Genomic DNA, 27,997 nt, shown 5'->3' with positions numbered 1-27,997 from the left:
AAAGGGCATGAGACTGTACGTTTTAGATGAAAACATTTTTTATTACAGATAAACAGAACGTTTATATATCATGTATATCTCAGAGTAATAAAAATGCAGCTGTACCCGTCTATGACACTCTAATAGCTAACTTTGGCTCCAGGCATACTAGAAATATTATTTGGGCTCAATCTGGCAAACCCACATGATCAGTACTAATGAAGCAAATGGAATCAGTAAATGCAGTAAAGATCAAGGTGTACAGCTGCAAATGTATTTTTAAAAAGCCAGTCAGCCTGGGTTCTGCTACCCCACATCATTTGTTTCCAATCTTTGATTTCCAAGTGGTGGCTCTCTCAAATCCATTTCTTGCATTTCTGAAGTCATTAAAGGCTTGTTGAATTTCTTCCTGTGTATTCATCACAAATGGACCTAAGATATAGATTGCAAAATTCAGGATAGTATTTAATTATTCTGGGCTTTAGGCTTTCTGTAGATGAATTCAAATTGCAACTCATTCCTTCTCCTTTCTCCTCCTCCTTTTTGGTCCCCAGATTCATTCCCAAGGGCTCAGCTGCGTTGAAGGTTGGCATAGAGGTTGGCAATCCTGAGTGAGCAAAGGATTGCTGAGTGAGCAATTGAGCAAGAATTGCTCAATAGCATTTGACGACAGGTTCTTCTTTTCCCTTCTTCACATTAAAGGAAAATCTTGGGGATTCCACACATGCTGGTTGTGGAAGGGGAATATCTGACCCTATAAATAAGGGGCAGCTAATCAATACTTTGGGTGCCCCATCTGGCCCCCAACCAAGCAATTTTTTCCTGCCCCCTGAACCCACTGGTTTTGGCCACTGCAACAAAAAGAGGGGGGAATGAGGTAGATATGTGGGTGGGGCACAGTGCCCTGATGGGATGCAAACTGTCCCTTCCCTGGTCATCAGATTGGTTGGTTGATAAGAAGGAGGGCTGTGGGGTGAGCACACCCACTGCTTGTATGAAGCCCCATATGAACTGGCCATGGGTGACTGTGGCCCTTGTACCACAGACTGTTAGCCACCATGCTCTAAATGATGGAGGAGTTTGCCATGGTTTGCATCTGGTGGAGAGGGCAGAGCAAGGCAGAAGGAGGAACATATTGCTATCAACCTTCAAGTCTTCTCTAGAACTGTTTCCACAGACACTCACAGACAAAGGCCTGCAGATTCAGGTGAAGCCCAAGGTACCCCCCCTCAGGCCACAGCACACGCAAGTTCTCAGTCACTTTACACGTGTGTGCATCGAGATCATATGCACTCATACGTCATGTATTTACTTGCAGGAATGCATGGACTCAACCTGACTAATGTATACACAACATTATTCACACTGTCGTTCATAGCCATCCCCACCCATGCATTTATGTGCCATGTACAGCACTGCATCAGTGCAGATGGCTCTATGGTAAGCAAGTTACTGAAATTACATGGGAGTAACAGTCTTGGTTCTTCCCCACCAAACCCATCCTCCCCTTCTCACATTTTACTTGCCAGTAGCTTTGTGCAATGATGGTAAGATATATCTAGCAACAACAGCAAGGCCTGGCAGCTTTGAGTCACTTTGCAAGGAGGCCGGTAACATTTATTTACTTACTTTGCTTTCCAACGTTTATACACTTCTTTTCAAAAAAATTATTTACAAATCTCTTAATGCACAATGTAACATGATACATCCTTCAACTGGGGAAATAATCTGAATGACCTGACTGCTCAAACCCCAGCCTGTTTTTCCAAGAGCAAAACACAACTGTAACAAAAGATTCCAAGCAAGGCCTCTCAAATACAGTGATTTACAAACAGAGAATATCCCTATAAATACCAGTGGAAGGCCAAAGCAGCAAGTCACTGATGTTCAGTTGTGGATTTTTCAACAGAAGGGCGGGGGGAGATATTCCAGAATAAACACCTGAGGTTGAAGATGAAAATACGTTCTGTATGCCCCATTTGTTTAAAAAGAAGATGACTTGTTAAACAGATATTTACCATGTTGCACTACTGGTTCCTTTATGGGCTCCCCAGCCACCAAGACAAAATGGCTCATTTCAGGATCCTAAAAGGATGAGCAGAAAGCATCCATCAGCAGCATATAAATTACATTTTGAGATTTTGAGATTAGATACCCAAAGCAGGAGCAAATTACAATACAGTAGATCACAAGTGTTTTGCCTCAGCATACCTTCCAAGTGTCCCGACTTTCCAGGGACAGTCCCAGAATTATGAAAGCCTTTCAGGTTTCTGATTTGACCCTGGAACGTCGCTATTTCCCCCACCGCTGCCAAGCTCAGGGAGAAGGATGAGCCAGCGCTTGTCCCAAGCGATGACCCATGGCCTCTCCATGTGGGCTGAACAAATGGTTAGTGGGAAGGCAAATAAACACCAAGCAAATCAGGGTGGATGTAGTATAACTGCCCCACAAAAAACCAGAATCAATGCTCAATAAAGACCAGGTACAATCTAACCTCTTGGTAAGTTTTCTGCGTGAAACCCAAATAAGCAGGTCACCTGGAAAGGGCCCTGTGCCTAAAGTGGGATTTGGATCCTATCTAAATATAGTATTATGGACCACATGCAAGTTGTTATTAAATATATGGTGAATTTAAACATGTAAACAAAGGGGGCAGTTGTGTGAATTTTGCTTGGTGAGAGCTAAAGGCCAAAAACAAATAGACAACGCTTCCCCACCCAAGATTTTCCACAAGGGAACTTCCCCACCCCAACTCTTGAGCATCCCCCAGCATAACTGGGCTGAACATCTGTTGGAATAGTTTCCAGAGGGGTAGCAGAAATTGTCACAGCAAAAATAAGTTCTCCAGCTCCTGAAAGAGTAACAAATTCATTATGGCATAAACCTTTGTGGACTAGAGTCCACTTCAATGGTCAGAAAATGATTCCCAGGCTCTTCTGGTGTGTAAGGCCTCCCACTGGAACTGACAGAACTTTTTACTGTGGCAGTTCTCCTAAGGATAAAAGAGGCATCTTAAGAATCCCACTCCTGTGTTATGGCATGTTGTAGCTTTTAAGGTAAACTACCCTGTCAAAGCAGCATTGTCTCTTCAGCAGAGGCTCATAGGGTCTGGCTGCACTGAAGATAAATTGCTGGATATTATGTAAGAAAAGAATTGCGACAGACCCTATTGTAGTCTTAGTATTGCAAAACTGTCTTGAGACATAAGGGTGTAGCCCGTAACGAAAAATAAACAAGACTTTCGAATCATGTCAGGTTCAATTTTTTTTAGGAAAAGCATAAAAGCAGAAGTGACAATATATTTTTTTAGAAAGCAGATCATAACTTCCTATGATTCTGCTCACAAAATAAACTGCTCTTTCCAACAACCTAGAATATAAACCTATTTTTCCAGCCTGGAGACGGTTAAGCATACAAAGAAAAGTTGGATTCAAGGGGCATGCAAAACAAACAAACAAACAAACAAACAAACAAACAAACCATCTTAACTCCCCAAGATGAACTATACAATGCTTTGTTCTTGGCTCACGGCTTTGAGATTCGTCTCTTTGCAATTTGGCAGAAGAAGGAGCCAGGTTGCTGCCATTTGAGTTGTATGTCTGCCACGGCATGTGAATGAGGCCAATGGAAACTGCACTCTCCTATATCAGTAATAACTTGAACAGATTGAAGGAGGTGCTTTTGATTCAACTTGAGCGAACACAGGAAGCTACCTTCTATTGTCAGAACACAGGACTGGTTACATCAGTGCTGGCAAACCTTTGGTTCTTCAGATGTTGCTGGACTAAAACTCCCTTAACTCTTCAGCCAAGCTAGCTGGAGCTGGTGGAAATTCAAAGCCAATAACATCTAGAGGGCCACTGTCTAGGGTTTCAGACAAGAGTCCTTCCCTGTCCCTACCAGGAAGGGGCCAAGGAAAATTCAGCCTCAGTTCTAGGGGATCTGGGGAGCTCTTTTAGTACATACAAATATACAACATTGTTGCTGCCTCTGTTCCTTGCTCACTGCTCATGAGGTCAATAGAGTCCATTGGGCCAGCACTGGGGCACAAACCTTGTGTAGCTAGCTCCTTGCTTCATGTACAGTGATACGTCTAGGAATAAGCCAGGCAGTTACTATGTGCTCAGCAATTCTCAACCTGTTTTGTAGGGATCAGCCAGACAATTTCTTTGCCTGACTGTTCTTTGAAGACGGCTATATCATAACCAGCATGTGAGAGGCTGCCTGGAGAGCTTAGATATAAAAACTCAGCCCCTCCTATGCTCCAGTGTAGCTGAACTGAATATCTGAAGAGAGAGGTGGGCAAAGAATTGATCTGTATTATAGAAGTTGTCGTCAAGACGTTTGTTAGAAGACACACGGCTATTCAGGGCCACCTTGAGTCAGAATGTATCCCAGAATACACCTCATTTCCATTGTAGAGAACACCTGAAAGCACTCCGCAAACTGCAATTTAAGCAGCTTGAAGGGTGCGGGGAGTAAAATACAAAGAGTAAGAATAAATGAAGCCGATGAAATCCAGTCCACTTACTCTAGTTCCACAAGAGTCAATGGGCTGTTGCAGAATAAGAGCTTCTCAAGAATTACAACCAAGCAAAAGACACTTAAACATTTAGTATAGGAAGGGAATGAAGACAGGTTCAGCACTTCTTTTAACAGTTTAATGGGGGTTCTTGCTAAGGCAGTTTATTTGGGATTCATTCTGACCCAGTCTACTATTGTTAAAACCTACTGAAAGCATTCTGGGGGTGGGAGTGATGTTTTGGAGCCAGGCAGATTAGTTGCAGAATACCTTGTTTTCAAACTGAATACAGTCTCCATCGTCCAGCACAGCAGTGTGGTGCGGTTCTATTTTTTGTTGCGCATCGGAAGGACCTGGAAAATGGTGGTTTTTTAAAGAGGTGATTGTGCTAACATTTCTAAATAGGTACTGGCTAATTCACACTGTTTCTGAAACACATATGAATAATTAAACCTTTCATGAAAATTTCCAGGCAGACAGCTGATCACAGAATAACTTAATTGCAAGGTTAGACTTGCGATGCCCAAGCATGCAATGCTATAACCATTTACCTGATTAAGCCCCACTGAACTTGATGGGTCTTCCCTCCGAGTATAGGATTGTTCTATAAGGGGCATTTTAGAGTTCTCCCAGCAATATCTGTTTTCTACTTTGAAATAAATGCTTCAGCTGAGATGGCTCAGCCAGAGCACGAGACTCTAATAATAATAATAATGATGATGATGATGATGATTTATTATTTATACCCCGCCTATCTGGCTGAGTTTCCCCAGCCACCCAGAGGGTCGTGAGTTTGAGCCCCACATGGGGTAAAATATCCCTGCATTGCAGGGGGTTGGTCTAGATGACCCTCACGGTCCCTTCCGACTCTGAATCTGTGAAAGGATATCTAGCATCACTATGGTCCTCTGCAGATCACCGCTTCATTACCCAACAAACAAAGCTTTCTCCAACCTGCCACAACTAAGGCGGCTCATTTGCGCCACGAGGACCCTCAACAAGGGTCAATCACAGATTTATTGTTTATAGATAGGTGGGCTCACAGGAAGAGCAGCAATCTCTAGGAAATACTGTGCAGAGACCATAGTAAGCTTTACAGAGCAACCCAGTGTCATAAACCAATAGGAAGCTACCTGCTAATCTTTAAAAGCTGCAATTTTTACAGAGCAAGCAAATGCTGCCTGTTTGACATTTACAACAGTCTGAGTACCATTTCACCCCTAAAAACAGATCGTACTAGCTTTTGAAAATAAAAAAAATGGTTCTCAAAAACAGAAGCCGTTTCCAGTGATCAAAACAGGGTGGAGACAACAAGCAACTTACCAACATATACATTACCAAAGAGCGTGTAAATAAACGCTGTCCAACCTGAAATGTAAAAGGGGGAAATACTGTCAGATACATAGAAAGTTTAAACATATGGAGGCCTGTATTGGGCCATGCAAAGTTGTAATTTGCAAGGTATAGGTGTGACTCTATCCATGTGTAAAGGTTCCATTTTTTAAACCATATTTTACTTATTTTCGGATGTAACATAACTAATGAAACAACATTATTACCAACCTCCCACACCTCCCCAAAGTAGAGAGACATGCACTACAGCAAAATACATTGGACATTCCAATGTATTCATTAACTGTTCTGTTTAACTATAGGATAAATAAGTAAGTTATTCCATTTTAAGAGGCTTACTGGGAGGCAACTTATTTCTTATAATTTTTTTTATTAAATTTTCTATTTTACAATCTCAAACAAACATTTTACAAACTTTAAAATATCCATTATCTACCCTTCTTCTCTTCCCATGGTTGATTTTACATATCAGACATCCCTACATATTTTACTATAACCATTCAAATCAGTTTTCCACTTTTACATCGATCAAAAATTATTTACTCTGTTGAATTTATCTTAATACTGCCAGCGTTTTCAGCTGTCTTATTTCAGCTGAATACTTTTATATATTCAATAAATGTTTTCCAGTCTTCTTTAAGTGCATGTTCTTCTTGCTCTCTTATTCTATGTGTTAAATCTGCAAGTTGTGCATATTCTGTCAACTTAAGTTGCCAATCCTCTTTAGTTGGGGCCTCACTCACTTTCCATTTTTCAGCTAACAAAACACAGGCCGCAGTTGTTGCACACATAAATAACCTTCTCTGACACCTGGGAATTTCAGTATGGGTTATGCCCAACAAAAACGACTCTGGTTGTTGTTGTTTTTTTGGAAAGTAGTTTTAAACATTTTTTTAAAAAATTCATTATAAATCATTTCCCAATATGCTTTTACCTTTTTATACTGGGAGGCAATTTAAGACCTGTAGGTCACCTCAAGCCCACCAAGGCCTCTCCAACAGGCTGCTTAGCCTTTTACTACTGCCCATTTATCCTTCAGCTGCAGTTCTGTAGGAAGGAGACACAAAATGGACCTTTTCTTGGGAAAGGCATTTAACTGGTGGGCCCAGTCCATTGTTTGGTGGTTTGCTGCTTCTTAGCCCAGGTGTAAATATTTTTTGCTCAGATGCAAATCCTACTTGGTTTGAAGGGAATTGTTTAATTAAAAAGTACACAATGATGCAGCCACCAGAACGCCAGCTAGATAAAATCCTTATTTGCTAAATTTGACCACCAGCTCTGCTTCTTCCAAGCTCAATGCCTAGCATTTTGACATGGATGAAAAAAAATATTGCCATGTAACCTGATTAAAACTCTGCTCTCTTTATCTCAGTTGGCACCTGTATTGGGTCTGAATTGATTTTATCTATGCACGGCTGTTTTAAACGGCTTTTTAAAACATATAATCATTTTTTAATTGTTTTTACATATGCAACTGTTCTACCTGCTTCATAAATGTTTTATTATATTGCAAATTGCTTTGGGATGCCTGATGGGAAACAATTCATAACATAAATAAACGGCGCTCATCTTTTCGTTAAAACGTTACTGCTCAGTCTGCAACAGTTAGTAAATGTGTTCTTTTAAATGCAGATGCACCTCTGAAATAACCACATGGATTTCAGCCACAGCAATTCTACTTTCAAGGTTATATCCTTCTCATTCTCTGGGCACATATCCCAGAACAAGCAGCAAGCCCCATTATTTCGACATGAAAATCCCAACACATTAAGCTCCAGTTAAAGGACCACAATTTTTCTCCATAAATAGACACAGATTGGAAGGTAGCCTTAAAAGGTCGAATTTTGCGGCTATATAGTTATGCTTAAGACTTCTTCAGAAGTTAAACAGTGGGCTGATAACTGATTTTGAGACATGGATAGATTGTACAGCAGCCATTCCAAACCAGTCCCCTTTATTTCTCTGCTTCTTGGGGTAAGTGGTGATACTTATATGCCTAAAACCTCCCACAGAAGCATCCAGAGACTCAGGGGAACACCAGGATTTGCAGGAGTACAAGAAACAAAACAAAAACATGTTAACACACAAAGGAGGCAAACTCCCTTCCAAAGGCTGAAACACAACTGCATATGTGTGCAGGGTCTGCCTGATTCATCCATGTCTGTTGCCATAAAAAATATGTTGGAAGTAGGGCTTGCGTGATAAGTTTCCATTGCCCAGGCTCCTGGCTGTATCTGCTAGGAGGACAATGAGTTTGGGGCGAGGGGGAGAAGAAGGAGAAGGAGGAGGAGGAGGAGGAGTTTGGATTTGATATCCCACTTTATCACTATCCTAAGGAGTCTCAAAGCAGCTAACAATCTCCTTTCCCTTCTTTCCCCATAAGAAACACTCTGTGAGGTGAGTGAAGCTGAGAGACTTCAGAGAAGTGTGACTAGCCCAAGGTCACCCAGCAGCTGCATGTGGAGGAGCAGGGAATTGAACCTAGTTCACCAGATTATGAGTCCACCGCTCTTAATCACTACACCACACTGGCTCAGAGGGAAGGAAAAAGATTAACAAGATGAGGGGGAGCAGACCCAGCAGATTAGAAGTTGATGGTGAAAAATTATAAAAGCAAAAACTGGGTCAGAAGAAAGTGAACAAACTATGAGCAAGAAGATTATGCAGCTGAGAGCAAGAAGCAGGAGAGAGAAGGGAAGGGAGGAAGGCTGATGAAAAAACGAAGACATGACTTGAAAGTGAGGAGAAAGGTGAAGAAGCAAATCCGTGAACACAGGAAAGGAACAGATGTGGAGAGAGAGGGGAATTTCATGGTAACTGACACAACAAAACAAGAGTGTGGGACAGGGAAGGGATGCAAAATGGAGGCACAGCAAGAATGGCAGAGTGGGAGGCCTAGGAAAGTGGAGTTGTCTGCAGCACTAAACCCAATAATTAACCCACATAACGTTTTGTTGCAGGCCCCCACTTGCCCATCACAGATTCCTAAGGAAGACTACTGAATTCAGCTAGAAATCTAGCTTGCATCGGAAAACACCAGCTGATCTGATCTGAGATGACCCACTGGAGCCACAGAATACCAAGCTGGCTTGTTTTCACTAATCATAGTTAAGATTAACCACAGTTGACGGTTTCAGCTAAACTGTGGTAAAACTAAAGCAGAAGCAGAAACTTCTGATCTCTCCTTGTGACTGCACTGAAGAAGAGTAAAGGGAGAACGTGGGAGCTTAGCAGGGCAGACTTCTTCCAGCACATTAAGGACTATGTTGTCTCTGAAATACAGAATGACACAACCTTCAGTACATGCTTTGTGGATCTAACAACGGTTTGCATCCAGAAAACCATGTCCCATTGGTCTTCTCCATTCCAGCAGGTGTCTGTAATGCACACTATATGGTCTCCTCTAAGACCCAGTACTCCTGCTCACAAACCTTGGCGTGGAATCTTTTAGCCTTAGCCTTAGCAATAGCTCTCTCAGGCTATTGATGGTCCATGATGGTTATGCGCTCCCTGGACTTGGCTTCTCCTCATCCATCTTCCCTCAGGGCAACACACATCATCTTAAGCAGGAAGTGGAGAAGGCACTGCTCTCTATAGTTCTCTAGAGCTTCTGCTAATCCCCTCAGGAACTAATGGTTCCTTGTTTGCTGATATTCTGTAGCAGGGGATTGTGATCTCTTTATGCTCATCATATACCTCTTCAAAAGAAGCCAGCTCTATAAATACCTAAGAGAGAAGCCTGTAATTCTCCTGCCCTTCTTAAATCTTCAGCAGCCTTTTAGAAGTATTTACTTGAACTCAGGATATAGTTCAAAAGATAGCAAATGAGTATTTATTGATATATTTATGTGTCAGCTCCTTAACTGTTCAGTGGTTATTAGTATATTGCTTTAAAGGGCCAGAGTTTCCATTAATTTGTTTACATACAAAACACAAATGTGCAGAAACAAACATCCGTCTCTCACAGAAATGGCTGAAAAATCTTATGGAGCAAATTTGCAGCTAATTCTTTGCCGATTACCTAACAGACAAACACGTGTGGCAAATGCCAAGGAATTTTGCAACTCCAGATCCTCAGCTCATTTAATAACAACTATATAGAAAAAAATACCTTGGCAATCTTTATTCAAATGAGCCTTACCAAAGTCAGGATAGCGTATGTAGCAAGATAAGTGTGTGCATAAGTTTTTTGGATCCAAACTCGGATTCTTTGCAACTGAGGCAGAGCATTTACAATGCATAAAAATCTTACTGACTGGCCTCAGTATCTAGCCAGCAGCCATCTGTTTCTGCAAGAACTGGGGCTGAACTACGTGTTCATGGGATTGGATTGTCTGCCATTCTGTCTTTTAATGAAATGCAGCCACGAGAGGCTACCAATCTGATTAGAGCAATGGAAATGTGCGTTTTTCATTCTCCCCGCCTCACCCCAATTTCCCCAATCAGCTGCCCCTAAAGGGTATTGTACTTTTTACCTCACTTGGCAAACCACAGTTTGAGAGTATAATTTAGACTGGGAAAAGGGCACAATGGAGAGAGAAGATAAAAAAAAAATTCCCATTATCCAACTGCTCTAATCGAATTGGAATGTACTAACGGCTGCATTAATAAAACCAGTTCACAGATTTCCCACATACCAAACACTTTGACCCTAAATCAGTGGAACACGTATTTTTCCTACAAGAATGGAAGTGAAGCCATTAACTTGCGAAAGAGCTACCAGGCAATGTGCGTAGTCCCAGGTGCAGAGCATTTGCCTATTTCACTATCATCCTATTCACTTAGTCCTCCTTTCCTTAAATGATTCACGATGCCCAAAGCAAAGGGTGTTGCTGTGCTTGTTGCACTGCCTCCTCGGCTTCTACCCCTGTCATGCGGCCCGGCGGCCCTCTACACATTAGAGGAAATGGTCTGAAATGGGGGGCCTACTCTATGTCTGGAGGCTCCCAGCACAATTCAGAAACTTCACAGGGAGAGCAGGCTGCTGGCTTCAGACCTCACCCCACAGAAATCTGTGTTTGATGGACGGGGCTGCTGGAAATGTGACAGGGAGGGCGGGAACAGCAGCTGCATCCCATGGAGGGCATGAGATGGTGACCACGTGATGGAAAAATGACTGAACAGGGCTTATGGCTATTCCTGGAGGGAAGCCACACGCCATATGCACCAGCACAACAGACGTCTGTGTGCCCAACAGAGATTCCTCTCCTGTCCTCTTCAGTCCCTGCACCCAACCTCCAAATTGGCTCCAGAGGGTTAGGGATGCTCAAAAGCAGATTTTAAAAGTGTGCAGAGGGAGGCAAGAGACCAGAGGCCCTGCTGCACCAGTGAGATTACAGCACTGTAGCTATTAAGTCTTTAAAGTGTACCTATTGGGATGCGGGTGGCGCTGTGGGTTAAACCACAGAGCCTAGGACTTGCCGATCAGAAGGTCAGCGGTTCGAATCCCCACGACGGGGTGAGCTCCCGTTGCTTGGTCCCTGCTCCTGCCAACCTAGCAGTTTGAAAGCACGTCAAAGTGCACGTAGATAAATAGGTACCGCTCTGGCAGGAAGGTAAACGGCGTTTCCGTGCACTGCTCTGGTTCGCCAGAAGCGGCTTAGTCATGCTGGCCACAAGACCCAGAAGCTGTATGCCAGCTCCCTTGGCCAACAAAGCGAGATGAGCACTGCAATCCCAGAGTCGGCCACGACTGGACCTAATGGTCAAGGGTTCCTTTACCTTTATGTACCTATTGGGCGTATGCCTCTGACGTGACTTGGAAATTCATATCAGGAAAATTAAGAGATCAGGACGAGTAGAAGTTTCAAGAAAATTGGAGTAAATATTTGATGTATATAAGAAACAATTGTAAATCTTTGAAGACACTGGTAGGGTTGGAATAACTCTTACAGCGTGTAGTTGATAATAAGATATATAGAGTACGTGATATTAGAACTTTATTTGATACTTACCAAAGAAATGGAGGGAAGTCAGAGGCATGATATAGCCTAAGTTAAATATGTAACCTATATATGTGTAATTTATGAATGTATGTATGTGTACTGAAAATCAACAAAAATTTAATTTGCAAAAAAAAAAAAAAAAAAAGGAAATCCATGTGGGAAAAAGGTGCTATGCGCAGAACAGAACAGACCCTCAGATATTTCCTCATGTAAAAAGGCCCAAGCACATAACCAAAAATGGGAATGGAAGTTAAGCCCACGCTAAGAACTCATCCATTAAGAACAAGGCACCATTAAAGAGATTGAAGCATCACCATTGAAGCAGCTCCAAATTCCATTTTTGACGAGATGAAGGAAATGTTTCCTACCTTTGGGAACAGCCTGGGTGTGTTTTGCTCCTTTGTCTAACTTGAAATCCAGATACAGTGTCGGAGTGCGGGTATACACCTTAGACTGAACAGCAACAAGGAAAATTTACATCTCAGGAGGAGGAAAATGGGCTGGCAGCATAAAACACATCAAAACAAAGAGGGAGTTCACCAGCAGTGCATTTCAATGGAGGATAAGGCTATCAGTTGTAACTTCATGATGACTAAACACTACCTCTAGTAGCAATCCTATACATGTCTCCTCAGAAATAACTGTCTGCCACTGAGTTAATTTAATGCAAGGGCCTGTAGATTGTGCATATTTATATATATTTTAGGCTGCACTCTTCAAATAATTATAATCTGCTTCAGCACAACTGTTCAAAAGAATATTTGAGAGGCTCTTTTTATGCTAGCCACAAACCCTAAAGAAATTGCATGGAGTCAGAACAACAAACAAATGGTAAGGAAGTAAAAACAAAAAAGCGATGGATATTTACATTCAAGAACTGGAAAGAAGGCAGAGGGTTTTTTTTTGGGGGGGGGGTGAAATGCTAACTCAACTCTGAATAAGGAGACCTCCTGCTGGCCTCAGTTCTGAAATTCAAAATTCCCACTCCCACCCTGAATCCAAGGAGGTGGCATAGAAAAGTGAAATGTATGAGCAAGATTCACAGCCTCCCATTCAAATAGACACCATATTCGGACTGTTGCCTTCAAAGAAAATTGTCTCCAGGGGAAACAAAAATGGCATGAGCAAGGCCTCCAAATGCTCATGTGTTATTTTCCCCACATGGTTGCAGAAACAAGATGTCTGAATCCCAAAATGCATAGCCCTTGCATATGTGGTGGGCAGATTGGAAATAGTGCAGGCTGCCTGTGACTTTCAAAGTTGTGTAGAAGAGAGAATTTCAGCTTGCCATTGCAAGCTAAGCTTGCTGAAATTCCCTCTTCTAAACTTCTATGAAAAGAACAGGAGGCCTCTCTTCTTTAGTAATAAAGAAGAAGAAGAAGAAGAAGAAGAAGAAGAAGAAGAAGAAGAAGAAGAAGAAGAAGAAGAAGAAGAAGAATTTATTATTTATACTCTGCCCATCTAGCTGGGTTTCCCCAGCCACTCTGGGCAGCTCCCAACAAAATATTAAAAACATGATAAAATATCAAACATTAAAAACTTCCCTAACCAGGGCTGCCTTCAGATGTCTTCTAAAAATCAGGTAGTTGTTTATTTCCTTAACATCGGTTGGGAGGGCATTCCACAAGGCGGCCGCCACTACTGAGAAGGCCCTCTGCCTGGTTCCCTGTAACCTCACATCTCACAGTGAGGGAACCGCCAGAAGGCCCTCAACGCTGGACCTCAGTGTCCGGGCTGAACAATGGGGGTGGAGACGCTCCTTCAGGTATACTGGGCTGAGGCTGTTGAGGGCTTTAAAGGTCAGCACCAACACTTTGAATTGTGCTCATAAATGTACTGGGAGACAATGTAGGTCTTTCAGCATCAGTGGCTACCTTGCCTGCATTTAACCTAGAACTGGGATTGGGAAACCGTGGCCCTCCAGATGTGACTGAACTTCAACTCCCATCAGACTCAGCCAACAAGGGCAACCATCAGGACTGATGGGAGGTGGAGTCCAACTACATTGGGATGGCCACAGATTTTCCATCACTGACCTAGAAGCTGAGAAGCCAAGTACTGTGAAGTCTCAAGGAAATGCTGAAGAATCGTAAAGCAGGGAAAGAGTCTTTATATGGATAAGTAGCACTGATTAAACCATTTTTAGGATGGGTGGGCGCAGTTCTGCACCATACACATTTGTACTTCAGCAGACTTTATCGTACCATCTTATTACTCCTATTGGAACAGGTTCAGGTATGAACATTTCTCTCGGTCCATATGACAAACAGGGCATTTTCTCCTGACTGTTCTCTTTCTGATAAAGATCTGCAGGATTTAGAGAGCACTTCATTTAGTTCTCCTGCAGATAGGTTTTTAAAGATTTGCTTTGCTGTCAAGCTCGTGGCTTAATGAAGAGAGACTTCTAAACAGAGAAGGGGGAAATAAAGGAATATTCAGTGTGACAGCTCTGAAAAAAGCAAAAGCCATCCTACGGATTATTAGGAAAGAGACTGAATATAGAATTGCCAGCAAAGTTCAGGTCGCTATCTCAAAAAGGACATTGAAGAGCTGGAAAACTAGAATTGGAAGAGAGCAACCAACTTAATTGGTGAATATACGAAAGGAAGTATTTTTTCACCCAAATTATAGAATTGGCTGCCATAAAATGCAATAATATTCAATAGTTTGTCTAATCCAGTTTTAAACTTGTCAAACTCATGAAAGATAAATAAACTAATGGCTACTAACCCCAACGTAACTGCAGAACCTATAAGCAATGCAATTAATTTTAACATTTTAAAATATTATGTGGAAATATTATACTTTTGTGTGTGCAAGTCAGTCCTATGGGGCATGTCTGGAGAAAATGAATTTCCTCTAAACAAATTTAATAGGCAAAGTGAGCACAAAGCTATTTCTTTCTCTGTCTTTGCCAGTGTTTTAGTAACCTAATCCTCCAAACCCACACAGACTCCATGGGGCTCAGCAGGGATACTAGGGATTAATTTAGCAAAGAGAGTAACCTCTCACCCCTGGAGGTGTCCCTTTCGGGTAAGACTTGAATTGCAATCACGCAAGAGGTCTTCAGACATTGTGGTCAGCATTTTTAAAATGAGACACGAGAACTGAGATATATTCTAACACAATGTAAACAAAATCTAGAAATCTCTCTGCTCTACAATCATCTTTACAACTCATAATTTCCATGTAATTCATACTACTATGGTGTGCCTGATACCAACAGCCATTTCTTATATGGCAAGAATGTAAGATCAGCCCTGCTAGGGCACACTTAAGGTCTTTCTAGCCAGTTCTCCCAGTGGTCAACCTGTTGCCTACAGGAAGCCCACAAGGAAATGAGAGCAAAAGACCTCTCCTGCTTGTTGTCCTCAGCAATTGGATTTCAGAGACGTTCCACATCAAATTCTGTACCTAATACAGCTATCTTGGCTAGTAGGCACCAATAGCCTTATTCCGCATGAATCTGTCTAATCTCCTTTTAATGTTGTCCAAGCTGGCTGCCATCGTTACATCTTGTGGCAGCATAGTTTAGGTATGTGCTGTGTGAAGTCCTTCCTCTTATCCATATTGAATCTCCCAACTATCAACTTTATTGGATGCCCCAATTCTGGGCTTACGAGAGAGGAAGGACATCCTCTCGCAATCCTCTTTGCTACATTTTCCCAATGAATTCCCTACATTGCCATCACTCAGATGCCAGGGATTTGGATTATAAGAATTGGTAAAAGCCCTTTATAACTCCGTGCGCAGGCATGCCCTAAAGGCATCAGATGAAAAGTAAAGTAATGAAACACAAACTGCATTCTCCAACGGTGCTTGCTTCCAATTATTTTACAAGATCTCCCAAGACCTCTCCTGCTTGTTGAACCTGCTCTGTGAACCTAAACAACAGTTCATACAACCCAAATCCATGTTGCCTTCTCGTTAGAAAAGGGAATGGCTATTCTTAAAATAAGAAACAGGAAAACCAGTTCCCCTCAAACATGAAATTTCAAGCAGCGGTGTCTCGTACCGGAGTCAACGTACAAATTGCAACCTTGGGTCAGGAAATGAATCAGAAGTGGAAAGGCATCACGTTGAATTTTTAAAAGGGCGCCTTCCGGAAGGCAAAAAGAGGCATTAAATCAAAAAATGCCTTTTAAAACAGCACTGCAAAGTACTTATGGAAAGATTTGAAGCCACATGTTGAAAGAATTTATGACTACTTTGGTATGCAAACCCCACTTTGGCTCATCTTGCCTACATTTTTTTCCAGTTATTCGTGGTAATAAGGCACCAGCATTAAAATGGTTCAACAAAGCACCTTCAACACACAGAAAGAGAATTTACGACCGATCTGAAGGTGGTGGGTTTTTCTGTCTGTTATACCTGCACTAGAAAGGGCAGCAACTTCCCCTTGGTATGGTCATGATTTCCTTAGGCCATACAGCTTACATGTGGCATTGATTTGTCTTCATAATGAATAGCTCGTTTGCTAATAAAAACAATGGGAGGAATGCTAGAAGGTGATAAAATTAAAGACATGCAATTGGAAAAGCTTCAGAAAAGTATGCAATGTGAAGTCATCCCTTGAGTTTGCAAACAACATTTACTGTAACTGCAGGCATTATCTTCTTTTTAAAATGCGGGATATACAGTATGCATATGGTTAGAACTTGTTGCGTAGCAGTAGCTGGGTAACGAGCCATGCTTACTAATATTACTCAGTCTGTATTCACAGACTTGGGGGTCACAGAAGGGACCCCCAAGGCGCATCTAGTCCAGCCCCCCTACAATGCAAAAATTTCAGCTAAAGAATCCCACACAAGTCTAAGTAGGTATTATAATGAAAACGAGTAACTCAAAATATGACCCTGTGATGATCGTAAACATATTTGCTGCTATATTCAGTGTTGACATTTGTGCAGAGGGCGTTTGTGCCGGTGGCAATGCGGTGATGAAGCTCCGGCGTTAATTGGCTGAACTGGTGAGACAATGTGAAATGTTCCCATTGGAGAAGCATTAGAAACTGGAGTAATGAGCAGCCACTGCCTCTCTTTCACAATGGAAGCAGCTTCTAAAATCACTGTTAAAGGTGGAAAGCGAAGTAGAGATTCTTTCATTCCTCCGTCAGAGCTAATGTGTAAAGATAGACCATGATGCCTACCTTATGCCCCCAGTTTATCTGCCATCAGAGTATAATATTTCTGCCTTGCCAAATCCTATCTGTCAACGCTGTGTTGGCAGAGTTTTGGGTATATCCTATCCCAAGCACTTACATCATGCCTGCACAACTGGCTAACCCACCAAGCCAAACACAGCCCATCATCTATAATTGTGGCTCAGCAGTGGCTTGATGAGACCTTTTTTAGCTTATCTGTTTGAGACTATAAAAGACAACTAATAACAAGAAACGCCACATGGCTCATGGATTGTGTTCAGTCTGATGGATCCCAAAATTGAGCACAATGCATTAGTTGTTGTGGCAACAATGCTTTCAGTATGGGCTCATTAAACACATGGAAAATGCTACAAATAGTATTTAACATGCACAAAGTGGATTAAGTATTTACTTTATGGGTGTTATTTACCCCAGGAACTTACAAATGCTGATCTAATACAGTGGCACCTCTGGTTATGAACTTAATTTGTTCTGGAGGTCCGTTCTTAACCTGAAACTGTTCTTAACCTGAGGTACCACTTTAGCTAATGGGGCCTCCCGCTGCCACCATGCTGCCAGTGCGCAAATTCTGTTCTCATCCTGAAGCAAAGTTCTTATCCGAAGGTACTACTTCCAGGTTAGTGGAGTCTGTAACCCAAAGTGTTTGTTTTTTCTAAAGTCCAACTTTAAACATACTTTTTCTATAGTGTGGAATATTAATTTCCAGGCAACTCAGGATTAACTGAGCCACAGTCAAGTGCTCACCCAGGCGCTCTCTATTTTAATTGGCTCCTCACCCAGTTCACACAGCTACAGCAGCCATTCCCAGAATTCATTGCTGCTGGACATGCCCATGAGCATCTAAAGCCAAGTGCTGACATCCTAGGTGGGCATGCCGAGTCTGCAGAAATTTTCATCCAAGTAGGCATCTGCCACCCCTCTGAATCTGAAACTTTGCACCAAACTTCTGATCAACTGACTCCACCCAGAGGTAGGGCACCATCCAGCTGTCAAACTGCCAATGGTAGGTTGCAAATAGGATGCAGATTGTTTCAATGCTTTAGGTTTGCAAATAGCCAAAGCTTTTATTTCCTCATGAAACTTTTTCGAGTTCTTCCACCTGGAAAACTTTCAGCAATTGTTTAAGCAATGAAAAATGCAGTGCAGGTAATAAATGTAAAAACAGAGTAATGTGTCTCTCTGGTATAGCGTGTCTACATAAATTATTTTAATGCACCACAGAATGTGTGTATTTTCTTCATCTTGCCAGGTAATATCAAACTGATAAATCGGCTATGCTCCTCCTAGACGTACCAGACTAGGCTTTGAAAATTGTGGTCCAGGAGGAGTCTGGCCCGACGGGTGCATTTTACACAGCTTCGGCCACAGAAATAGAGCATCACCTAAGAAGCTGTGCTGTTAACTGTTGGGACAACCTTGGCCAACCTCTTCAGATGTGAGGCTGAATTATTGGGAAATAAAAATTACACAGACTCTGGAGTGGGTGGCTGATTAAAAAAGGATGCCTTGTGGGAGGAGAAACCAGATTATACATTATTATTTTATTTGTACCATGCCCATCTGACTGGGTTGCCATATACAAACACATAATAAAACATTAAAAACTTCCCTATATGGGTCTACCTTCAGGTGTCTTCTAAAGGTTGTATAGTTACAACCTTGGCATCTGAAGAGATGGCGTTCTGCAGGGCAGGCCCTCTGCCTGCTTCCCTGTAACCTCACTTCTCACAGTGGGGGAACTGCCAGTTCCATGACGAAAGGTTTTAAGGATACATAGGGTCTACTGGGCCAGACCATTAACTCTAGGTTGGTGGTTCTCCAGGGTTTCAAGACAGGGGAAGTTAGCAACCCTAACCTGAAGTGCCGGTCATTGAGCAAAGCAGATGGCCCTTCCCCATATTGAATCTCCCACTCTAGCCTTGCTTTGACAATGTTCTTCCTAGAATTCTCACCAAATGCCACAACTGAAATGAGAAATAAGGCTGAGCGGCCTCTAAGCTAACAGTGGGCTAGGGAGGAATGCCTGGGCAAGACGGCCCATCTGCTACTCTGCTTCTGCACAGGCAAGGGCTCGGTTAATAAAACAAAGAAGTGGAATGCAGAGGCAGAGCCCAGGGGTCAGGGGTCAGCTCCGAAAGTGTGGGGTGGGCTTAAGTGTTCTGTGTGGGGCCAGCTGGAACTGGCTTAGCAAGCTGTGCGGCTTGTTTTCCCTCTGTAACCTTTCCTGATTGGAAGTGGCTGTTGGTTCACTGCAAGAACAAAGGCGTCCGGCTTCCTTTGCGAGCCACATTCCAGTATATCACCAAGGCATGCCTCGACAGTATATAGGATGAGACTCGCTCACTTATTTTATGTGCTTCTAGATGGGTCACAGCAAGGCAGCTTGTTAAAAAGAAGGCAAAAAACCCAATAAAATGCTTGCTTGAAATACCAAGATTACGACCCTTGAGACTCAACCTCCTCCGACAAGGCCCCAGCTCCTTTTCTCCCTTGCCGTAAGAACAAACCACGGCTTGACTATACAGGCACTGCTTCCTGAAAGTGAGATGCTATTAATAATAATTCATACATCTCACAGCATCTCACTGACAGTAAAAACAGTTTCTAGAAAGGTAAGCAAAAGGGATGATATCCCATACAATTATATCCTCTTAAAACTAAAGGCTGTGTCATTCAGATCCCTACAAATGGCAGATGTAGCACGACTGGCCTGCTTGTTTTCCACTTGTCTGACCCTGAGGGGTTACATAATTAACTAGCTGAAACATGTAACTTCAGTGAATTGGAATTTTAAGCATAGGACAGGTTGAGGAGAAACATACAGCCAGAAAACATTTGCTAAAGACACTGACGGTGCCTGTAGTCTCCACCCCCACCGTTCTGCCCAGACACTGTGGTCCAGCTCCGAGGGCCTTCTAGTGGTTCCCTCACTGCAAGAAGTGAGGTAACAGGGAACCAGGCAGAGGGCCTTCTCAGTAGTGGTGCCCACCCTGTGGAACGCACTCCCATCAGATGTCAAGGAAATAAACAACTACCTGACTTTTAGAAGACATCTAAGGCAGCCCTGTTTAGGAAAGTTTTAAATGTTTTGATGTTTTATCATGTTTTGAATATTCTGTTGGAAGCCACCCAGAGTGGCTGGGGGAACCCAGCCAGATGGGCAGGGTATAAATAATAAATTTATTATTATTATTATCATCTAGCATAAGTCCAGGATAGTCACCCCCAACCTGGTGCTCTCCTGAGGTCATTGGACTCCAACTCCCATCACCCCAAACCATTGGCCATACTGGCTAGGACTGATGGGCCTTGTAGTCCAAAATGTCATGTGGTTGGGGAAGGTTGTACTGTACACATCTCTTTGTGGCAGTAGGGCTCCATTGAAGGAGTACCGTGTGAGAATTGCCCTCAAATTGCCATCGTGAGCAATGTGGCTTTCTTTCCAGCTAGCGGCTCTGTTCAGGAGGAGGAGGGAGAGCACCGCTTCCTCCACCACTGAGCTGGCTGCAGGCCTTTCATGCAAACAAATCTAAGCGCATAGGTCACAGAGTTTCTTTGCAAGCAGATCCTTTTGTATATAAGGGCTCTTTCCATTCCACTTTTTCCTTGCCAACAGATTAGCTTTCCAAGGAAGTGCAGCAGTGTGGACTCCTTCCCCAATAGCATGTGGACTACGTAAACACAAGGAGTACACAGTAACTTGCCCTGTAATCTTACTGCTCCTTATCAGAGAAGGAAAAGTCACTCACAAACACCCTCAATTCGCCCTGCTGTGGCTTTACCTTCCTCTTCCCCCTCCTGAAGGTATAGTTAAGACAAGGGACTCACTTTTTAAAAGGCTGCAGGTTGAATTAAGCCATAAGATAACTATCAGAACTGTTCAGTTAAAAAAAGAGCCCTCTTTTCGCTAGTTTGTCAGCAAATGTGTTTACCTTTACGCCCAGCGCCTCTCCTGAAATGACGGACACACTCACGCCGTTCTGTGAAGGCTTGGGGACTTCTTCCTTTTTGAGTTCTTGGTATTGGGGTTCAATCATTTTCTCAGAGCTTCTCAGGTTGACCCAAAGCTGCAGGCCGTGGGCTGGCTCCTCGGTGCAAGGCATCTCTGCATGGAGAATGCCACGGCCGGCTGTCATCCACTATATGCCAAAAGGTAAAGGAGAAGGTGAGAGAATTGAAACATTTTGCTTTGCAGAAGCTGAAGTGAAGCATCAACTCAATTCCTAGTCCCGTCCCCCCAAATTGCACACACGATCCAGTGTTTTGATCAAAGCTGGCAACTCCACCTTGCATTATTTAGCCAAAGCAGAACAAGATGCAAAAATACAGGTCTAATAATTTTTTATGCTATTAGCTAAAAATAATCCATGAGTTTTAAGCACTTAGGAAACAAAAAGTTTCACGGCGGATTGTGGTATGATGGGAATTGACCCAGAATGTAAATATCCTAGGGCTTCAATAATCCTATGCACGCTTACCTGGGAGTAAGGCCCCACTGAACTTCATGGGGCGTATGTCTAAATCAAGGTTTCCCAAGCTTGGGTCTCCAGCTCTTTTTTGGACTACAACTCCCATCATCCCTAGCTAGCAGGACCAGTGGTGAGGGATGGTGGGAATTGTAGTCCAAAAACAGCTGGAGAGTCAAGCTTGGGAAACCCTGGTCTAAATAGACATGTAGGGTTGCATTAAAGGTCTTTAGAAATGTTGTATTAGAATGAATTGGATTTGGAAGCTTTAACATAATCTGTAACAGGAATAAGCTAACCTGTGAAGTCCAACCCTAACCAGACTTCTCCAATGACCAAGGATGATGGGGGGGGGGAGGTTGTCGCAGGTTAACTACCCCTGTCTACAGTATCGGTCTTCACTCTTTTCAGATCCAGGTCCCATCTTCAATCCCAAACTGAAGCCACTTTAATTCTTTTTCTGTTTAGGATGACCAAATCCAGAGGAAGGCAAAGCTCCTATCTGGCAAAGTTTATACAGAAGAGGATGTTTGAGCTGGGTAGGAAAAACTGCATCTCACAAAACTCCCTCTTCTGCAAACAATTCAAGGCAGGGGAGCTCTCCTCTCCTCCCGGATACCTAAATAGCTCCCCAACCTCATCTCTTTTAAACAAACTTAACAGAGTGGTAGTACCACCACTGTAAACCATCTCAAACTGGGATGCAGGGAATCCTGAAGTCCAATGGTTTGCCCCAGGAGGGAGGATCCTGTGACACTCCAGTTGTTGCTGTACCACAAACTCCCATCATCCCTGACCCATTGGCCATGGGGGGCTGCTGGCAATCCGAGTGCCAACAAATTCTGGATGGGCGGAGATGTCACAGGCTCCTCATTACAGAAATCAGTGTACTAGGAAGACGACAGAGGGGGGGAAATACATTGCAAAACTTCCAGTCTTCAAAACCAATTTCAAAGTGAAAGGGCAAGACAGGGCAACCTCCGTTCTCATCCCTTCAGCTTACCTGCAGATCTCCTGGATTCAGTCTACCTGCGTGGCCACAGAAGTCTTCATGGGCCATGGAGCCACCTGCCAGTAAGTATGTTACCTGAGAAAGAGAAGATTTAAAGCATCAGGGAAGCCCAAGCTCACAGCAGGCTTTATAGTCTCATCTGACAATCATGAAGGCATTTGTTCCAAAGGAGTTTGTAGTCCGAAGCCCAGTGAACTGTAATCTAAATGACATTGTTTCTTTCCAAAGCCTTATGAGACTTACAATAACATTTCCAGTAAAAATACAGCTTAATACAAGCAAGCAAGCAAGAACAATAACAAACCCACAGAGCAAATAAATATTGGGTATAATTCAGCCAGTTAACGTTTTAGAATCTTATTGATTTAAACAGAAGAGTTAGACAGATTGTTAATGTTTTCCCACTGAAATCAATGGCACTACACTGTACTGTATTGATCCCCATGGTATCTCGTGGTACCCCAAAGACAGAGACATTCTGTTTTTAATTTAAACTAGATATGGTAGAATGATATCCTGCATACTTATTGTACAAACTAAAAGCAACACTGGGAAGGGGGGGGGCATAGATGAGGGGCACTGAAAGCGAATAAAATGAATGTACTTTAAGGGACAAATCACGCTGCTAGTGAAAGAATGAACTAGAAAAATAGGTGTGGTTTTTCCCACAAATATTTACTTGGACTGTATTCCTACACAGTCACACTGGTGAAATCCCAATAAATTCCTGGGTGGTTTTCATTTTTTTTACTTTTGTGTACCTATAAAGGTATTCCCTATTACCCACTGGATTTGATAATGCGTCATTCGCTTAAAAAGCAGGTGATCTTTAAAGAGATTTTCCCTGCAAGTCTCGTGTTCACTAAGAAGTCATTTTGCCCTGCACAAACTCATCCTTACCTCTACTGCTACTGAGCAGTGCCGCCTGCTGGCGGGATGTAAGAAATGTTCCACAATCTGTCACAGCAAAAGCATTAAGAAGAGTCTGGCATGACCTTAAAGATGAGCAAGTCTTTTTGTAGCATAGCCTTTTTCAGACTCCAGATCACACAGTCTGGTCATAGTAGAACTGCTAAGCCTTTAAGGTGCTCCAGTGGGAAGGTAAACGTTTCTGTGCACTGCTCTGGTTTGCCAGAAGTGGCTTAGTCATGCTGGCCACATGACCCGGAAGCTGTACACCAGCTCCCTCAGCCAATAAAGCGAAATGAGCGCCGCAACCCCAGAGTCAGCCACGACTGGACCTAATGGTCAGGGGTCCCTTTACCTTTTATTCAGGGAAACCTCACTAAGCGCTGTACATAATAACGTTTGCAACAGGAAGCATCCATTAAAACTTTAGAATAAGACAGCAAAGACAAGGACTAGGTACACACCATGTATTTAAAGCACATGCCCTCCCCCAAAGAATCCTGGCAAAGAATCCTGGCAAATGTTTGCAAAGGGTTCTGGGAATAGTAGTTCTGTGAAGGGTAAACTACAGTTCCCAGGAGTCTCTGGGGGGGAACCATGTGCTTGAAATGTAGGACGTTAAATGTATTTTACTGATTTTCCACTGTAATAATAATAAAGACGGTAAACAGGAATACAGTCTGCCATAATTGCATGCGCATCTGTGGGAGAGGTCATAGCGCTGGGTTCTCAACAGAAAAGGCATAAAAGGGTGCAGCATTTTTATGAAATTTCTTGCCAGACCGAGCTTTCATGTGTTTAGCTAGCCTTTCCATTAATGTGACTTGTCCACACCTTTTGTCTCCATAGCGAGATAATCAGACTTTTCCGGTTTGGGGCTATGAGTTGCCGTGCCGCTAATAAAAGAAAGAGAATTAGTTCATTGTAAAGATGATATCTCTGTTCGTTCAAAGCAAGGTGCTTCTTGAATAGCCCAGGCTTTCCGAGAGGGCAATATAGGCCACTTCAACTGGAATATAGGAATGAGAGACAGTGGGCAGCCTCTGTAGGCTCTTCTGTTTTCTCTCTCTCCTCCCCGCAGGGGAAGAGATCTCACAGAACCAGCCAAACAAACAACTCTTTAATGAGTCTCATGTGAGGCCTGTCATCGGTTGAGGCCCAAGTCAGCTGACCTCAGGAACATAGCAAGCTGCCTTCTACAGAATCAGATCGCTGGTCCAGCTAGCTTAGTACAGTGGTACCTCTGGATGCGAACAGGATCTGTTCCGGAGCCCCATTCACATCCTGAAGTGAACACAACCCATCTCCGCGCATCTGCAGGTCACAATTTGCCACTTCCGCGCATGCGCGTGACGTCGTTTTGAGCTTCTGTGCATGCAGCAAAACCCGGAAGTAACTCACCTGGGGAATGAAACCCGGAAGTAAATGCCATTGGGGACTGAACCTGCTACCTTCTGTATGCAAACCAGAGGCTCTATCCCTTGAGCTGTGGCCCATTCCCAAACTATGTACTATAGCAATGGTAAAAACCAGCAGACATAAGCAAGCACGCCTTAATAACTTACAGTTTCAAAACCTCGGTGAGGGTGATCAGGAAATCCAGCCGGTTTTCCTCCTTTGAACTCGTCAAGCAGCAGAAACGGATCCAGATTTTTCAACTGAAAATTAAAATAGCAAGAATTTTACAAAGTTGTTTTTGTTTTTTTAAGTGACTTGTTTGAGAGAGACCATGTACAACTGAACTTGTGTGGTCCTGTTCTCCAAGTCACACCCACTCAATGAGGATGAAAGTGCTTTTTAGCAAAGCTGTCAAGGCTTTTGGGGCAAGCCTCTCACCCCGACTCAGTGCCAACTCTTGTTCTGACATGCCCCCGTGTTTAATCCGTGCTAGTATTTTGTTGTTATTGGTGTCATTTTAGTGATAATTTATTTTACTCAGATCGCAAGCTGCTCTGTAAAAAATGGGTGATAAATCTGTTGGGTGAGTTCAATGCTAAATCCTATGCAGCAGTGGAACACAAAGATGTTGGACACAGTGGGTTTACATTGTCATAAAATGCATAATAATGATGATGATAATGATAGGCAGAGTTTGTGGCATGGCACAAGGGTCTTAGGTTGCAATCATAACCCTACCAGAATTCAACAAGTTTTATGTCTAAGTAAACATGGAAGTTTATGTCAGTATACTATGCTTGCTCAAGTCAGTCATGCCCCCAATGCCCCAAATAAGTGACATTAAGTTACTGAAGTCAATGGAGAATGCCAAATGATTGCACCCATTCCCTTTATAGCCCCACCCATGGGAGTCCACCTGCAGGCACTCAAGGCACTCCACTGATGTTCACAGCCTTAGCCAGGGAACACCTAACTCCTCTATCAAGGCACACAGCATGGGGTTACCTTATTTTACCTACAGCACCCAGGTAAGCATATCAGGAGAAAGATGCTTTGCTCAAACCATCTGCAACAGCTTCAGGTGAAGGGTCTTAAGTTGCAGGGTGAAAAGATCCTCTGCCTCAAAACCAAGCTACAAACTTGGAGGAAAGTCAAGTGTGTTGTAGTTAGGAAAGTTAGTGTGTTGATCTAGGCCCTGGGAGGACAGGGTTCAAATCTCCCACAGCCATGGAAGCTCACTGAGTTTATCTGGAGCCAGTCACTCACTCTCAACCTAGCCTACTTCGCAGGTTGTTCTGTTCAGAACTCAATTCAAGTTAACTGGTAGAGAATTTGGGAACTACCGACATAATTGCCAGAAGGGGAGAGTACCCATGTTGTAAAAGGTAAAGGTAAAGGACCCCTGACAGTTAAGTCCAGTTGCGAACAACTCTGGCGCTCATCTCGCTTTACAGGCTGAGGGAGCCGGCGTTTGTCTGCAGACAGTTTTTCCAGGTCATGTGGCCAGCATGACTAAGCCGCTTCTGGCGCAACAGAACACCAAAACCAGAGCAGCGCACGGAAACGCTGTTTAGCTTCCTGCCGGAGCAGTACCTATTTATCTACTTGCATTTGGGGTGTGCTTTCGAACTGCTAGGTTGGCAGGAGCTGAGACTGAGCAACGGGAGCTCACCCCATCATGGGGATTCGAACCGCCGACCTTCTGATCAGCAAGCCCTAGGCTCTGTGGTTTAACCCACAGCGCCACCGCACCTTATGTCTTTCAAGTTATCAGTGGACCATGGAGATGACAGTATATAGAAAAGAATCTGCTTTACACAGGGGTGGCTAATCCTTTTTTGGGCCTGAGGTGCCACACACTTGCATGAGCATGCAGATCACCTGAGGCAGAGGCTATGGCTCTGCTCATTATTGATCTGATGACAAGGAGGGTGTGGTCTTCGTATGAACCAGGTTGCTAGGTGGAGAGGTTTAAATCTACTTTTTTTTAAAAAAATACACTTTTTTGCTGCCACTGTGAAACCTGGTAGGATTTGAGGGAGGTGGGGATAAAAATAAGCTGGGGTGGTTTCATCAGGTCCCCGACTTAGCCACCCCTGTGTTACACTCCCCATCAAACACCCTAACATACATACACCAATAGCAAGGTACTTAAAGAACCCAAGGTACAAATTTGTGCCTACTAATTTGCTATTATTTATGGGACTTGTATCCCACCTTTCTTCTCCAAGGAGCTCAAGGTGGCGTACATGGTTCATCTGCCCCTCCTCATCCAATCCCCACAACAACCTTGTGAGGTAGGTTAGGCTGAGAGGTTGTGAGTGGCCCAAGGTCACCCAATGAGCTTAATGGCCAAATGGGCATTTGAACCCTCTAAGGCCGTGGTTCCCAACGTGGGGCACACGACCCACAGTGGGGCAATTTGATTTTTAAAGGGGGCAATTCGAGAATGAGTTATTAACAGTTAATGGCCTTTTAGGCTTCCCCCACATTTATAGTTCACTTTTTGAATAATAAGAATTATATGTCACGGGGAGGGGCATCAGGATTTTAGAGATGCTTAGGTGGGGCATGGCCAAAAAAAGGTTGGGTACCACTGCTCTAAGGTAAGTTTATATATATATAGAGAGAGAGAGTGTGTGTGTGTAAAAGAGGAATGGAAAGGGATGGGCAATGAGGGAAGGGGGTGACACAAAATACCTGGAGCTCAGGTACCCTTAGCCACCCCTTAACACCACATAGGTGCGACAGTTTTGGATGACCAGGAGCTGGCTAGGTTGATGGGAGTTTTAGTCCGAAATGACTGGTGGGCACCAAGTTGGCCAAGGCTGCATTAGGGCATCACGTGAAACAGAAACAACCAGCACCTTACCTCAGGCCTCCCAATGCTTCTGCGAACCCGAGCGCCAACTCCTTCTGCCTGTTCCCTGCTCAGCACGGTTTTGACAACTTTCCTCGCTGTTGCAGCCATCCTTGGGGAAACAGCACTGAGTCCTAAAAAGAAACTTCACACCACCTGCCCAAAAGAAGACGTGCATCTTAAATAGCGTCCAGCCACAATCTCTCTCTCTGGGCCGGAAGGCATCAGAGTCAGGTAAAGGGGCGACACGCTCCCTTTAGAAAATGGATTCTATTTTAATCTAGTCAATGGTTTTAAGCTGGCAATCCTATGCACACTTTACCTAAAGAGCTAGCCCTACGGAACTCACCGGGACTTAACCCTGAGGAGGACATGCATAGGATCGCACA

General features: G+C 43.3%; 1 protein-coding gene and 2 long non-coding RNA genes across 3 annotated transcripts; all 3 read right to left on the bottom strand.

Moving 5' to 3' along the window:
- Positions 1-20: 20 nt before the first annotated feature.
- On the bottom strand, positions 21-27,997 carry PIR (pirin). The gene is given in 11 exon segments (XM_077927494.1): positions 21-411; positions 1,998-2,064; positions 4,772-4,854; positions 5,825-5,869; positions 12,168-12,252; positions 20,896-21,102; positions 22,433-22,516; positions 24,916-25,008; positions 27,621-27,738; positions 27,740-27,764; positions 27,958-27,997. Coding segments are annotated over 11 exon segments (948 nt in total). The 5' UTR covers positions 27,983-27,997; the 3' UTR covers positions 21-295.
- On the bottom strand, positions 2,319-4,765 carry LOC144327530 (uncharacterized). Its single transcript, XR_013392637.1, has 2 exons — positions 2,864-4,765; positions 2,319-2,356 (listed from the first exon to the last, which is right to left on the bottom strand). It is a non-coding gene; the product is annotated as an uncharacterized LOC144327530 (long non-coding RNA).
- LOC144327529 (uncharacterized) lies at positions 6,754-11,930 on the bottom strand. The gene is made up of 2 exons (XR_013392636.1): positions 9,158-11,930; positions 6,754-9,126 (listed from the first exon to the last, which is right to left on the bottom strand). It is a non-coding gene; the product is annotated as an uncharacterized LOC144327529 (long non-coding RNA).

The sequence above is a fragment of the Podarcis muralis genome, chromosome 4 (assembly GCF_964188315.1).
Source record: "Podarcis muralis chromosome 4, rPodMur119.hap1.1, whole genome shotgun sequence".
Classification (NCBI taxonomy): Eukaryota; Metazoa; Chordata; class Lepidosauria; order Squamata; family Lacertidae; genus Podarcis; species Podarcis muralis.
This window is presented reverse-complemented; position numbering and strand designations above follow the sequence as displayed.